General features: G+C 32.6%; 1 protein-coding gene across 2 annotated transcripts in view; it reads left to right on the top strand.

The window, feature by feature from the left end:
* LOC143074940 (uncharacterized) overlaps window positions 1-17,507 on the top strand; it is a 55,016-nt gene that overhangs the window by 35,158 nt on the left and 2,351 nt on the right. For both annotated transcript variants that reach the window (XM_076250140.1, XM_076250141.1), the window contains 6 exons: window positions 349-408; window positions 2,297-2,371; window positions 3,200-3,231; window positions 3,516-3,576; window positions 3,909-3,967; window positions 4,384-4,444. In XM_076250140.1, coding sequence (XP_076106255.1) covers window positions 349-408; window positions 2,297-2,371; window positions 3,200-3,231; window positions 3,516-3,576; window positions 3,909-3,967; window positions 4,384-4,444 — 348 coding nt within the window. The remainder of the gene's footprint in view (window positions 1-348; window positions 409-2,296; window positions 2,372-3,199; window positions 3,232-3,515; window positions 3,577-3,908; window positions 3,968-4,383; window positions 4,445-17,507) is intronic.

The following is a 17,507-nucleotide window of genomic DNA, read 5'->3' as shown; positions in this document are numbered from 1 at the left end:
GTGCTCCATATGACAAATATGAATCCAGAATGCTCATTCCCTAAAGTTTACCACTGAGATTATTAGGGAGTAATATGGGAGAAATAAATTAATATTCTTTAAATTCTTGGCAATTCTTTTATTTAATTTTCTTGTGCCAATTTACAATATCTAGCACTTGTGCATGAAGTCTTATCAACCTTAAAGACATGTCAATATTCAGTCTGAATAACATCATACCTTTCACTTGCTAAGGTGTATTTATATGTCACGTGTGGGAGCTTACCATTTCAGAAAAAAACTAGAGCCGAGTGAGATGAGTTATTAATCTAATTCTAATTTGATGTAAAATTTACATTTACTTTGTAGGCAAAAAAGATGTACACAACTGAGCAAAGGAGTACCACACCTGTACGAGATGAGAATACGGTAAGTTGCTTTATCTCATAGTGTAGAGGTCTATAGGGGAGGGTCACTACAGATGTTAGGGGAGAGGCACTGAACAAAGGAGTACCACATCTGTACGAGATGAGAATACGGTAAGTTGTTTTATCTCATTGTGTAGAGGTCTATAGGGGAGGGTCACTACAGATGTTAGGGGAGGGGCACTGAACAAAGGAGTACCACACCTGTACGAGATGAGAATACAGTAAGTTGCTTTATCCCTTAAAAGTGTATCTTGAAGGCAATTTTCAGAATGATTAGTTTTTTGTCTAGCCTGCAACTTTTGTTGCAGAAAACTCGACATAGGGAGAGTGATCCGGAGGCGGCACCCGCGGCGTTAGCTCAGTTCTTAAAAGCTTTATATTTTAGAAGGTGGAAGACCAGGATGCTATGTTACAAAGTTTTCGTCAGTCACATGTCCAATGTCCTTGACCTCATTTTCATGGTTCAGTGACTACTTAAAAAAAAATTATTTGTAATGTTAAATTCTCTCTTATTATAAGTAATAGGATAACTATATTTGGTATGTGCGTACCTTGCAAGGTCCTCATGCCCGTCAGACAGTTTTCACTTCACCTCGACCTCATTTTATGGATCAGTGAACAAAGTTAACTTTGATGGTCTTAGATACTATAAGCAATAGGAGTAGTATATTCTGTGTATGGAAGGATTGTTAGGTGTACATGTCCGGCTGGCAGGTGTCATCTGACCTTGACCTCATTGTCATGGTTCAGTGGTTATAGTTTAGTTGTTGTGTTTTGGTCTTTTTTTCTAATACTATATGCATAAGTTTACTATATTTGGTGTATGTAATGATTATAATGTGAACATGTATAGCTGGCAAGTGTCATCTGACCTTGACCTCATTTTCTTGGTTCAGTGGTTATAGTTAAGTTTTTGTGTTTTGGTCTTTTTTTTATTAATACTGTACGCAATAGGTCCACTTTATCTGGTGTATGAAAATATTTTATGATTTATATGTCAGTTGCACAGGTTTTATTGGACCTTGACCTCATTTTCATGGTTCATTGCTCAGTGTTAAGTTTTTGTGTTTTGTTCTGTTTCTCTAAAAGTATAAGCAATGGTCAACTTTATTTCTTGGGATAAATAACCAAATGTCTGTGAAAATTTGTTTAAGCTGTACATGTGTAACCTGAGAATTTCTTTTCAAAATTGCTTGTCTCCACCAGGCCTCACGGTCATAAATTTTTCGAGCATGATTTTTGTACTCAGACTCGAAAATCAACCAATCAAATTGCTGGATTTCATGTTTTGAGCATGACTTTTGTGCTCAGAGCACTGAGCAAAGTTTTATGCCTTCAAGGCCAGGACTTGAACCTGGGACCTAAGTGTTATAAGGCAGAGCCTTAAGAGACTGAGATAAAGAAGTACTTCCTTAGCTCAACCGCTGACGGCTAACTAAGAATTTACTGCATTTACAGAGGGAAGTAATCCTGTCACACTTCCTCCACATCGAGCGTCATCATACCATTATGACTTTCACACAAATTCCTTCTCTAACCACCATGAGTTTTTTAGTTGAGTGCCAATATAAATTGTAAGCATTAATTTCATTACAAAATTGCTTGTCTCTACTGGGACTCGTGTATAGAATGTAAAAATAGTTATGACAAATATTACGTATATACCAGTTATATTTAAAAGAGCCTTTTTCCAATATTACTTGAATAGGTTATTTTGAAACATAATTGTTTAAGTAATGCTACTGACTGATTTAAAATGGTAAAAGTGTTAGTTTTCTGATGCTGTATTTACAGTCGACCAATTTTCTGTGCAAGCTGAAAAGAGGAATATAACATTTGAATTTAAAATAAACTTGTAACTTACTTAACTTTTAAAATATGAATTACAGCCTGTACCACTGAACAGAAAGAGAAATGCCTCAGATACAGATTCTGAGAAGAGTGTGCCATTTCAACCAAGAAAGGTCTGTAAACTAATGTTGTATAACATTACATTTGAACCTCATTGCGCTGTAAACAATATGAATATATTGTATAACAGAGTATGTTTTGATTAGGTGGTAAGAATTATCTATCAGTAAAGATTACAGTTGAACCTCATTGGTTCAAAAATAATTTCTTCCAACACTTAATAAATGGAGGAATTTTGTCTTTCTTACTCCAATATAACTTGATTATATTCCATTGTCCAATGAAAAATGCACATAAATTTACCATGATTTGTTTAAGTTCAAATTTAAGGAAATTTAGCAGGAGAAAAATCCAATTCAGTTTGAGGTACACTATTGAAATGATACAGCGTGTAGACTCTTGACCTGTAATTGAGTCAAATAACTATGTCAGGTCCCTCTGACTCCGATTGTACTTCTTTAAGGCTTGACACTTGATAGACTGGCAATTCTCAATGAGTAAAAAAGTTATGTCAAGCTGTGTAGTCATAAAAATTAAGAACACAATTATCGTACTCATACTCAGAAATCAGCTAACCAAAATACTGGATTTGGCCTTTTGAGCACAAATTTTGTACTTGCAGTACTAAGTAAAGTTTAATGGCTGAGAGCCTATGTCTCACCAACTTAGAATTTACTTCTTTAAGGATTGACACTTACTGTTGTTGTGCTTATGAAGATTTTTCAATGTTTACATAACAGCATACTCAAACTAACTAAATTACAAATAAAAACATTGAGTCTTTATGAAATGATAATCTCATATCTAGGATTAAGATGATATGTCCGACAGCTTGATCAGTCCCTGTATTTGGCAACTTACTATGGTTTTATATCTTTCAGAAAAAGGGAAGGCCACCAATTTATTCCTCAGGGTAAGTTTAAGTTTGTAATGATAGAATAACAGTTTATTCCTTTAGGGTCTAATAGTAGTTAGTCAAGGCAGACCTCCATCAATTTATTCCTTGGGGTCCAATAGCAGTTTGTCATGGCAGACCTCCATCAATTTATTCCTTTGGGATAAACAGTAAGTTGTTATACCTCAAGTAGTAGTTTGTTAGTATTGGAATATTAAATCCTATTTATTTAAATTAGCCATATTTCTCATGGTTGTATATAAATACTACTGGAGTATTAAAATGTCATGTTGTTTTTACAGGAGATCTACGCCATCTAAGCCTGCCAAAGCCAATGAACCTGTCAAAAGAGAAGGCCCTAAGGTAAAAAGAACACTACTTGTAATTTATCTCAGTTGTCACATTACCAAGGACTTCAGAAAAAAGAAAAACCGCTAAAATACTGAACTCCTAGGAAATTTAAAACAGAAAGTCCCTAATGAAATGATACACACATCAGAGGAAAATGACTTATTGTCACTTTTGTCACTAGAAAGTCTCAAATAATTCCTGTATGTGCAAGTGTTTTCCAGAATTGTATAATCTGAATATGTTTATAAAGAACTTTACCTTTTTCGTTATATTTTACCATAAATTTGTGTCATTGAACATTATACAAGCAATAATCAGTTTACCCTATTATCATCTGATTACAGTGGGATTCTAACAGACTAGATTCTAATACACAATACATTATGGGAGCCAGGGCAAATAAGTAAGTATAAAGTATGTAAGTTCTTAGTGTTAATCATTTCTTTTCTTGGTATTTTTATCACTGTTACATGTATATATTTTTATAAGTCAAATCAAGGTTATGTAGTGTGGCAGAAAATACACTCTCTTTATAAACAATATTAATCCATTGTCAAAACTTATCTTTACCAAGATACAAGCTTTATTTGTAGTTCAATAGAATACACATATATGGATTAAGATTTAAGAGGGGAAATATATATCAATTGTCTTTTCAGTGAGTTTTTTTTTCAGACCTGTTTGTATAAAAAGTAATATATTTGTGAATTAAGTATTTGTCTTTAATGATTGGTTTTTTGCTGTATTCATGTATGTTTGGTTAAGAATGATATTTCTTGTAATTTTCCAATAAGTAGTTATTATTGATGTATTTTTCAGAGCACTAGGATTAGGGGCGACTAGAGGTAGAATATATATAAAACATCCTGATGTATTTAAGGTTAGTATTTTACATGCTAGGTACCATGACATAATGTCCCATTGTATATGTTTAAGGTTAGTATTTTACATGCTAGGTATCATCACATAATGTCCCATTGTATATGTTCTCCTTTAAGGTTAGTATTTTACATGCTAGGTATCATCACATAATGTCCCATGTATATGTTTAAGGTTAGTATTTTACATGCTAGGTATCATCACATAATGTCCCATTGTATATGTTCTCCTTTAAGGTTAGTATTTTACATGCTAGGTATCATCACATAATGTCCCATGTATATGTTTAAGGTTAGTATTTTACATGCTAGGTACCATCACATAATGTCCCATTGTATATGTTCTCCTTTAAGGTTAGTATTTTACATGCTAGGTACCATCACATAATGTCCCATTGTATATGTTCTCCTTTAAGGTTAGTATTTTACATGCTAGGTATCATCACATAATGTCCCATTGTATATGTTCTCCTTTAAGGTTAGTATTTTACATGCTAGGTATCATCACATAATGTCCCATGTATATGTTTAAGGTTAGTATTTTACATGCTAGGTATCATCACATAATGTCCCATTGTATATGTTCTCCTTTAAGGTAAGTATTTTACATGCTAGGTATCATCACATAATGTCCCATTGTATATGTTCTCCTTTAAGGTTAGTATTTTACATGCTAGGTACCATCACATAATGTCCCATGTATATGTTTAAGGTTAGTATTTTACATGCTAGGTACCATCACATAATGTCCCATGTATATGTTTAAGGTTAGTATTTTACATGCTAGGTACCATCACATAATGTCCCATTGTATATGTTCTCCTTTAAGGTTAGTATTTTACATGCTAGGTATCATCACATAATGTCCCATTGTATATGTTCTCCTTTAAGGTTAGTATTTTACATGCTAGGTATCATCACATAATGTCCCATTGTATATGTTCTCCTTTAAGGTTAGTATTTTACATGCTAGGTATCATCACATAATGTCCCATTGTATATGTTTAAGGTTAGTATTTTACATGCTAGGTACCATCACATAATGTCCCATTGTATATGTTTAAGGTTAGTATTTTACATGCTAGGTATCATCACATAATGTCCCATGTATATGTTTAAGGTTAGTATTTTACATGCTAGGTATCATCACATAATGTCCCATTGTATATGTTTAAGGTTAGTATTTTACATGCTAGGTACCATCACATAATGTCCCATGTATATGTTTAAGGTTAGTATTTTACATGCTAGGTATCATCACATAATGTCCCATGTATATGTTTAAGGTTAGTATTTTACATGCTAGGTATCATCACATAATGTCCCATGTATATGTTTAAGGTTAGTATTTTACATGCTAGGTACCATCACATAATGTCCCATGTATATGTTTAAGGTTAGTATTTTACATGCTAGGTATCATCACATAATGTCCCATGTATATGTTTAAGGTTAGTATTTTACATGCTAGGTATCATCACATAATGTCCCATGTATATGTTTAAGGTTAGTATTTTACATGCTAGGTATCATCACATAATGTCCCATGTATATGTTTAAGGTTAGTATTTTACATGCTAGGTACCATCACATAATGTCCCATTGTATATGTTCTCCTTTAAGGTTAGTATTTTACATGCTAGGTACCATCACATAATGTCCCATTGTATATGTTCTCCTTTAAGGTTAGTATTTTACATGCTAGGTATCATCACATAATGTCCCATGTATATGTTTAAGGTTAGTATTTTACATGCTAGGTACCATCACATAATGTCCCATTGTATATGTTCTCCTTTAAGGTTAGTATTTTACATGCTAGGTATCATCACATAATGTCCCATTGTATATGTTCTCCTTTAAGGTTAGTATTTTACATGCTAGGTATCATCACATAATGTCCCATGTATATGTTTAAGGTTAGTATTTTACATGCTAGGTATCATCACATAATGTCCCATTGTATATGTTCTCCTTTAAGGTTAGTATTTTACATGCTAGGTACCATCACATAATGTCCCATTGTATATGTTCTCCTTTAAGGTTAGTATTTTACATGCTAGGTACCATCACATAATGTCCCATGTATATGTTTAAGGTTAGTATTTTACATGCTAGGTATCATCACATAATGTCCCATTGTATATGTTCTCCTTTAAGGTTAGTATTTTACATGCTAGGTACCATCACATAATGTCCCATTGTATATGTTCTCCTTTAAGGTTAGTATTTTACATGCTAGGTATCATCACATAATGTCCCATTGTATATGTTCTCCTTTAAGGTTAGTATTTTACATGCTAGGTATCATCACATAATGTCCCATGTATATGTTTAAGGTTAGTATTTTACATGCTAGGTATCATCACATAATGTCCCATTGTATATGTTCTCCTTTAAGGTTAGTATTTTACATGCTAGGTACCATCACATAATGTCCCATGTATATGTTTAAGGTTAGTATTTTACATGCTAGGTACCATCACATAATGTCCCATGTATATGTTTAAGGTTAGTATTTTACATGCTAGGTATCATCACATAATGTCCCATGTATATGTTTAAGGTTAGTATTTTACATGCTAGGTACCATCACATAATGTCCCATGTATATGTTTAAGGTTAGTATTTTACATGCTAGGTATCATCACATAATGTCCCATGTATATGTTTAAGGTTAGTATTTTACATGCTAGGTATCATCACATAATGTCCCATTGTATATGTTCTCCTTTAAGGTTAGTATTTTACATGCTAGGTACCATCACATAATGTCCCATTGTATATGTTTAAGGTTAGTATTTTACATGCTAGGTACCATCACATAATGTCCCATGTATATGTTTAAGGTTAGTATTTTACATGCTAGGTATCATCACATAATGTCCCATTGTATATGTTCTCCTTTAAGGTTAGTATTTTACATGCTAGGTATCATCACATAATGTCCCATTGTATATGTTCTCCTTTAAGGTTAGTATTTTACATGCTAGGTACCATCACATAATGTCCCATTGTATATGTTCTCCTTTAAGGTTAGTATTTTACATGCTAGGTATCATCACATAATGTCCCATGTATATGTTCTCCTTTAAGGTTAGTATTTTACATGCTAGGTATCATCACATAATGTCCCATTGTATATGTTCTCCTTTAAGGTTAGTATTTTACATGCTAGGTATCATCACATAATGTCCCATGTATATGTTCTCCTTTAAGGTTAGTATTTTACATGCTAGGTATCATCACATAATGTCCCATGTATATGTTTAAGGTTAGTATTTTACATGCTAGGTATCATCACATAATGTCCCATTGTATATGTTCTCCTTTAAGGTAAGTATTTTACATGCTAGGTATCATCACATAATGTCCCATTGTATATGTTCTCCTTTAAGGTTAGTATTTTACATGCTAGGTACCATCACATAATGTCCCATGTATATGTTTAAGGTTAGTATTTTACATGCTAGGTACCATCACATAATGTCCCATGTATATGTTTAAGGTTAGTATTTTACATGCTAGGTACCATCACATAATGTCCCATTGTATATGTTCTCCTTTAAGGTTAGTATTTTACATGCTAGGTATCATCACATAATGTCCCATTGTATATGTTCTCCTTTAAGGTTAGTATTTTACATGCTAGGTACCATCACATAATGTCCCATTGTATATGTTCTCCTTTAAGGTTAGTATTTTACATGCTAGGTATCATCACATAATGTCCCATTGTATATGTTCTCCTTTAAGGTTAGTATTTTACATGCTAGGTATCATCACATAATGTCCCATGTATATGTTTAAGGTTAGTATTTTACATGCTAGGTATCATCACATAATGTCCCATTGTATATGTTCTCCTTTAAGGTTAGTATTTTACATGCTAGGTACCATCACATAATGTCCCATGTATATGTTTAAGGTTAGTATTTTACATGCTAGGTACCATCACATAATGTCCCATGTATATGTTTAAGGTTAGTATTTTACATGCTAGGTATCATCACATAATGTCCCATGTATATGTTTAAGGTTAGTATTTTACATGCTAGGTACCATCACATAATGTCCCATGTATATGTTTAAGGTTAGTATTTTACATGCTAGGTATCATCACATAATGTCCCATGTATATGTTTAAGGTTAGTATTTTACATGCTAGGTATCATCACATAATGTCCCATTGTATATGTTCTCCTTTAAGGTTAGTATTTTACATGCTAGGTACCATCACATAATGTCCCATTGTATATGTTTAAGGTTAGTATTTTACATGCTAGGTACCATCACATAATGTCCCATGTATATGTTTAAGGTTAGTATTTTACATGCTAGGTATCATCACATAATGTCCCATTGTATATGTTCTCCTTTAAGGTTAGTATTTTACATGCTAGGTATCATCACATAATGTCCCATTGTATATGTTCTCCTTTAAGGTTAGTATTTTACATGCTAGGTACCATCACATAATGTCCCATTGTATATGTTCTCCTTTAAGGTTAGTATTTTACATGCTAGGTATCATCACATAATGTCCCATGTATATGTTCTCCTTTAAGGTTAGTATTTTACATGCTAGGTATCATCACATAATGTCCCATTGTATATGTTCTCCTTTAAGGTTAGTATTTTACATGCTAGGTATCATCACATAATGTCCCATGTATATGTTCTCCTTTAAGGTTAGTATTTTACATGCTAGGTATCATCACATAATGTCCAATTGTATATGTTCTCCTTTAAGGTTAGTATTTTACATGCTAGGTACCATCACATAATGTCCCATTGTATATGTTCTCCTTTAAGGTTAGTATTTTACATGCTAGGTACCATCACATAATGTCCCATTGTATATGTTCTCCTTTAAGGTTAGTATTTTACATGCTAGGTATCATCACATAATGTCCCATTGTATATGTTCTCCTTTAAGGTTAGTATTTTACATGCTAGGTATCATCACATAATGTCCCATGTATATGTTCTCCTTTAAGGTTAGTATTTTACATGCTAGGTATCATCACATAATGTCCCATGTATATGTTCTCCTTTAAGGTTAGTATTTTACATGCTAGGTATCATCACATAATGTCCCATTGTATATGTTCTCCTTTAAGGTTAGTATTTTACATGCTAGGTATCATCACATAATGTCCCATTGTATATGTTCTCCTTTAAGGTTAGTATTTTACATGCTAGGTACCATCACATAATGTCCCATTGTATATGTTCTCCTTTAAGGTTAGTATTTTACATGCTAGGTATCATCACATAATGTCCCATTGTATATGTTCTCCTTTAAGGTTAGTATTTTACATGCTAGGTATCATCACATAATGTCCCATGTATATGTTTAAGGTTAGTATTTTACATGCTAGGTATCATCACATAATGTCCCATGTATATGTTTAAGGTTAGTATTTTACATGCTAGGTACCATCACATAATGTCCCATGTATATGTTTAAGGTTAGTATTTTACATGCTAGGTATCATCACATAATGTCCCATTGTATATGTTCTCCTTTAAGGTTAGTATTTTACATGCTAGGTATCATCACATAATGTCCCATGTATATGTTTAAGGTTAGTATTTTACATGCTAGGTATCATCACATAATGTCCCATTGTATATGTTCTCCTTTAAGGTAAGTATTTTACATGCTAGGTATCATCACATAATGTCCCATTGTATATGTTCTCCTTTAAGGTTAGTATTTTACATGCTAGGTACCATCACATAATGTCCCATGTATATGTTTAAGGTTAGTATTTTACATGCTAGGTACCATCACATAATGTCCCATGTATATGTTTAAGGTTAGTATTTTACATGCTAGGTATCATCACATAATGTCCCATGTATATGTTTAAGGTTAGTATTTTACATGCTAGGTACCATCACATAATGTCCCATGTATATGTTTAAGGTTAGTATTTTACATGCTAGGTATCATCACATAATGTCCCATGTATATGTTTAAGGTTAGTATTTTACATGCTAGGTATCATCACATAATGTCCCATTGTATATGTTCTCCTTTAAGGTTAGTATTTTACATGCTAGGTACCATCACATAATGTCCCATTGTATATGTTTAAGGTTAGTATTTTACATGCTAGGTACCATCACATAATGTCCCATGTATATGTTTAAGGTTAGTATTTTACATGCTAGGTATCATCACATAATGTCCCATTGTATATGTTCTCCTTTAAGGTTAGTATTTTACATGCTAGGTATCATCACATAATGTCCCATTGTATATGTTCTCCTTTAAGGTTAGTATTTTACATGCTAGGTACCATCACATAATGTCCCATTGTATATGTTCTCCTTTAAGGTTAGTATTTTACATGCTAGGTATCATCACATAATGTCCCATGTATATGTTTAAGGTTAGTATTTTACATGCTAGGTACCATCACATAATGTCCCATGTATATGTTCTCCTTTAAGGTTAGTATTTTACATGCTAGGTACCATCACATAATGTCCCATGTATATGTTTAAGGTTAGTATTTTACATGCTAGGTATCATCACATAATGTCCCATTGTATATGTTCTCCTTTAAGGTTAGTATTTTACATGCTAGGTATCATCACATAATGTCCCATTGTATATGTTCTCCTTTAAGGTTAGTATTTTACATGCTAGGTATCATCACATAATGTCCCATGTATATGTTCTCCTTTAAGGTTAGTATTTTACATGCTAGGTATCATCACATAATGTCCCATTGTATATGTTCTCCTTTAAGGTTAGTATTTTACATGCTAGGTATCATCACATAATGTCCCATGTATATGTTCTCCTTTAAGGTTAGTATTTTACATGCTAGGTATCATCACATAATGTCCCATGTATATGTTTAAGGTTAGTATTTTACATGCTAGGTATCATCACATAATGTCCCATGTATATGTTTAAGGTTAGTATTTTACATGCTAGGTACCATCACATAATGTCCCATGTATATGTTCTCCTTTAAGGTTAGTATTTTACATGCTAGGTATCATCACATAATGTCCCATGTATATGTTTAAGGTTAGTATTTTACATGCTAGGTATCATCACATAATGTCCCATTGTATATGTTCTCCTTTAAGGTTAGTATTTTACATGCTAGGTATCATCACATAATGTCCCATTGTATATGTTCTCCTTTAAGGTTAGTATTTTACATGCTAGGTATCATCACATAATGTCCCATTGTATATGTTCTCCTTTAAGGTTAGTATTTTACATGCTAGGTATCATCACATAATGTCCCATGTATATGTTTAAGGTTAGTATTTTACATGCTAGGTACCATCACATAATGTCCCATTGTATATGTTCTCCTTTAAGGTTAGTATTTTACATGCTAGGTACCATCACATAATGTCCCATGTATATGTTTAAGGTTAGTATTTTACATGCTAGGTATCATCACATAATGTCCCATTGTATATGTTCTCCTTTAAGGTTAGTATTTTACATGCTAGGTATCATCACATAATGTCCCATGTATATGTTTAAGGTTAGTATTTTACATGCTAGGTATCATCACATAATGTCCCATTGTATATGTTTAAGGTTAGTATTTTACATGCTAGGTATCATCACATAATGTCCCATTGTATATGTTCTCCTTTAAGGTTAGTATTTTACATGCTAGGTATCATCACATAATGTCCCATTGTATATGTTCTCCTTTAAGGTTAGTATTTTACATGCTAGGTATCATCACATAATGTCCCATGTATATGTTTAAGGTTAGTATTTTACATGCTAGGTATCATCACATAATGTCCCATTGTATATGTTCTCCTTTAAGGTTAGTATTTTACATGCTAGGTATCATCACATAATGTCCCATGTATATGTTTAAGGTTAGTATTTTACATGCTAGGTACCATCACATAATGTCCCATTGTATATGTTCTCCTTTAAGGTTAGTATTTTACATGCTAGGTATCATCACATAATGTCCCATTGTATATGTTCTCCTTTAAGGTTAGTATTTTACATGCTAGGTATCATCACATAATGTCCCATGTATATGTTTAAGGTTAGTATTTTACATGCTAGGTACCATCACATAATGTCCCATTGTATATGTTCTCCTTTAAGGTTAGTATTTTACATGCTAGGTATCATCACATAATGTCCCATGTATATGTTTAAGGTTAGTATTTTACATGCTAGGTACCATCACATAATGTCCCATTGTATATGTTCTCCTTTAAGGTTAGTATTTTACATGCTAGGTATCATCACATAATGTCCCATGTATATGTTTAAGGTTAGTATTTTACATGCTAGGTATCATCACATAATGTCCCATTGTATATGTTCTCCTTTAAGGTTAGTATTTTACATGCTAGGTATCATCACATAATGTCCCATGTATATGTTTAAGGTTAGTATTTTACATGCTAGGTACCATCACATAATGTCCCATTGTATATGTTTAAGGTAAGTATTTTACATGCTAGGTATCATCACATAATGTCCCATGTATATGTTTAAGGTTAGTATTTTACATGCTAGGTATCATCACATAATGTCCCATGTATATGTTTAAGGTTAGTATTTTACATGCTAGGTATCATCACATAATGTCCCATGTATATGTTTAAGGTTAGTATTTTACATGCTAGGTACCATCACATAATGTCCCATGTATATGTTTAAGGTTAGTATTTTACATGCTAGGTATCATCACATAATGTCCCATGTATATGTTTAAGGTAAGTATTTTACATGCTAGGTATCATCACATAATGTCCCATTGTATATGTTCTCCTTTAAGGTTAGTATTTTACATGCTAGGTATCATCACATAATGTCCCATTGTATATGTTCTCCTTTAAGGTTAGTATTTTACATGCTAGGTATCATCACATAATGTCCCATGTATATGTTTAAGGTTAGTATTTTACATGCTAGGTACCATCACATAATGTCCCATTGTATATGTTCTCCTTTAAGGTTAGTATTTTACATGCTAGGTATCATCACATAATGTCCCATGTATATGTTTAAGGTTAGTATTTTACATGCTAGGTACCATCACATAATGTCCCATTGTATATGTTCTCCTTTAAGGTTAGTATTTTACATGCTAGGTATCATCACATAATGTCCCATTGTATATGTTCTCCTTTAAGGTTAGTATTTTACATGCTAGGTATCATCACATAATGTCCCATGTATATGTTTAAGGTTAGTATTTTACATGCTAGGTATCATCACATAATGTCCCATTGTATATGTTCTCCTTTAAGGTTAGTATTTTACATGCTAGGTATCATCACATAATGTCCCATTGTATATGTTCTCCTTTAAGGTTAGTATTTTACATGCTAGGTATCATCACATAATGTCCCATGTATATGTTTAAGGTTAGTATTTTACATGCTAGGTACCATCACATAATGTCCCATGTATATGTTCTCCTTTAAGGTTAGTATTTTACATGCTAGGTATCATCACATAATGTCCCATGTATATGTTTAAGGTTAGTATTTTACATGCTAGGTACCATCACATAATGTCCCATGTATATGTTCTCCTTTAAGGTTAGTATTTTACATGCTAGGTACCATCACATAATGTCCCATGTATATGTTCTCCTTTAAGGTTAGTATTTTACATGCTAGGTATCATCACATAATGTCCCATTGTATATGTTCTCCTTTAAGGTTAGTATTTTACATGCTAGGTATCATCACATAATGTCCCATGTATATGTTTAAGGTTAGTATTTTACATGCTAGGTACCATCACATAATGTCCCATGTATATGTTCTCCTTTAAGGTTAGTATTTTACATGCTAGGTATCATCACATAATGTCCCATGTATATGTTTAAGGTTAGTATTTTACATGCTAGGTATCATCACATAATGTCCCATTGTATATGTTCTCCTTTAAGGTTAGTATTTTACATGCTAGGTATCATCACATAATGTCCCATGTATATGTTTAAGGTTAGTATTTTACATGCTAGGTATCATCACATAATGTCCCATTGTATATGTTCTCCTTTAAGGTTAGTATTTTACATGCTAGGTATCATCACATAATGTCCCATGTATATGTTTAAGGTTAGTATTTTACATGCTAGGTACCATCACATAATGTCCCATTGTATATGTTCTCCTTTAAGGTTAGTATTTTACATGCTAGGTATCATCACATAATGTCCCATTGTATATGTTCTCCTTTAAGGTTAGTATTTTACATGCTAGGTATCATCACATAATGTCCCATGTATATGTTTAAGGTTAGTATTTTACATGCTAGGTACCATCACATAATGTCCCATTGTATATGTTCTCCTTTAAGGTTAGTATTTTACATGCTAGGTATCATCACATAATGTCCCATGTATATGTTTAAGGTTAGTATTTTACATGCTAGGTATCATCACATAATGTCCCATTGTATATGTTCTCCTTTAAGGTTAGTATTTTACATGCTAGGTATCATCACATAATGTCCCATGTATATGTTTAAGGTTAGTATTTTACATGCTAGGTACCATCACATAATGTCCCATTGTATATGTTCTCCTTTAAGGTTAGTATTTTACATGCTAGGTATCATCACATAATGTCCCATTGTATATGTTCTCCTTTAAGGTTAGTATTTTACATGCTAGGTATCATCACATAATGTCCCATGTATATGTTTAAGGTTAGTATTTTACATGCTAGGTACCATCACATAATGTCCCATTGTATATGTTCTCCTTTAAGGTTAGTATTTTACATGCTAGGTATCATCACATAATGTCCCATGTATATGTTTAAGGTTAGTATTTTACATGCTAGGTACCATCACATAATGTCCCATGTATATGTTCTCCTTTAAGGTTAGTATTTTACATGCTATGTATCATCACATAATGTCCCATGTATATGTTCTCCTTTAAGGTTAGTATTTTACATGCTAGGTACCATCACATAATGTCCCATTGTATATGTTCTCCTTTAAGGTTAGTATTTTACATGCTAGGTATCATCACATAATGTCCCATTGTATATGTTCTCCTTTAAGGTTAGTATTTTACATGCTAGGTATCATCACATAATGTCCCATTGTATATGTTCTCCTTTAAGGTTAGTATTTTACATGCTAGGTATCATCACATAATGTCCCATGTATATGTTTAAGGTTAGTATTTTACATGCTAGGTATCATCACATAATGTCCCATGTATATGTTTAAGGTTAGTATTTTACATGCTAGGTATCATCACATAATGTCCCATGTATATGTTCTCCTTTAAGGTTAGTATTTTACATGCTAGGTATCATCACATAATGTCCCATTGTATATGTTTAAGGTTAGTATTTTACATGCTAGGTACCATCACATAATGTCCCATTGTATATGTTCTCCTTTAAGGTAAGTATTTTACATGCTAGGTATCATCACATAATGTCCCATGTATATGTTTAAGGTTAGTATTTTACATGCTAGGTATCATCACATAATGTCCCATTGTATATGTTTAAGGTAAGTATTTTACATGCTAGGTATCATCACATAATGTCCCATTGTATATGTTTAAGGTTAGTATTTTACATGCTAGGTACCATGACATAATGTCCCATTGTATATGTTTAAGGTTAGTATTTTACATGCTAGGTATCATCACATAATGTCCCATTGTATATGTTTAAGGTTAGTATTTTACATGCTAGGTACCATGACATAATGTCCCATTGTATATGTTTAAGGTTAGTATTTTACATGCTAGGTATCATCACATAATGTCCCATGTATATGTTTAAGGTTAGTATTTTACATGCTAGGTACCATCACATAATGTCCCATTGTATATGTTCTCCTTTAAGGTTAGTATTTTACATGCTAGGTATCATCACATAATGTCCCATTGTATATGTTCTCCTTTAAGGTTAGTATTTTACATGCTAGGTATCATCACATAATGTCCCATGTATATGTTCTCCTTTAAGGTTAGTATTTTACATGCTAGGTATCATCACATAATGTCCCATTGTATATGTTCTCCTTTAAGGTTAGTATTTTACATGCTAGGTATCATCACATAATGTCCCATGTATATGTTCTCCTTTAAGGTTAGTATTTTACATGCTAGGTATCATCACATAATGTCCCATTGTATATGTTCTCCTTTAAGGTTAGTATTTTACATGCTAGGTATCATCACATAATGTCCCATGTATATGTTCTCCTTTAAGGTTAGTATTTTACATGCTAGGTATCATCACATAATGTCCCATTGTATATGTTCTCCTTTAAGGTTAGTATTTTACATGCTAGGTATCATCACATAATGTCCCATGTATATGTTCTCCTTTAAGGTTAGTATTTTACATGCTAGGTATCATCACATAATGTCCCATTGTATATGTTCTCCTTTAAGGTTAGTATTTTACATGCTAGGTATCATCACATAATGTCCCATGTATATGTTCTCCTTTAAGGTTAGTATTTTACATGCTAGGTATCATCACATAATGTCCCATTGTATATGTTCTCCTTTAAGGTTAGTATTTTACATGCTAGGTATCATCACATAATGTCCCATGTATATGTTCTCCTTTAAGGTTAGTATTTTACATGCTAGGTATCATCACATAATGTCCCATTGTATATGTTTAAGGTTAGTATTTTACATGCTAGGTACCATCACATAATGTCCCATTGTATATGTTCTTTATTAAATATTAAGCATCATAGAACTATGAAGTATTAAAAAGGACTTGATTGAGGAAATACAGTAACTGTATTGTATTTTAAGCTTTGGCAGCATCAATTGGTGATTTGATGGTTGCAAATTAGATTTACTGGTGACACATTAGTGGAGCCAGTAAACCAGTATTTGCGACCTTCAAATTACAAATTGATGACGTCGGAGCTTAAACTACAATATTGTTATCTCCATTCTAATGAAACTGATAGAAAACAATCTTAAAACATACATTTAAAATTTGTATTAAATCATCTGCTGTAAATGTACCCCATTATAAATTATATGGTTCGCTACTGACCCCCTGTAGATCCATAGAGGGTTA

The sequence above is a fragment of the Mytilus galloprovincialis genome, chromosome 5 (assembly GCF_965363235.1).
Source record: "Mytilus galloprovincialis chromosome 5, xbMytGall1.hap1.1, whole genome shotgun sequence".
Taxonomy (NCBI): Eukaryota; Metazoa; Mollusca; class Bivalvia; order Mytilida; family Mytilidae; genus Mytilus; species Mytilus galloprovincialis.
The sequence above is the reverse complement of the archived record's forward strand: the minus strand, read 5'-3'. Positions and strand labels throughout refer to the sequence as shown.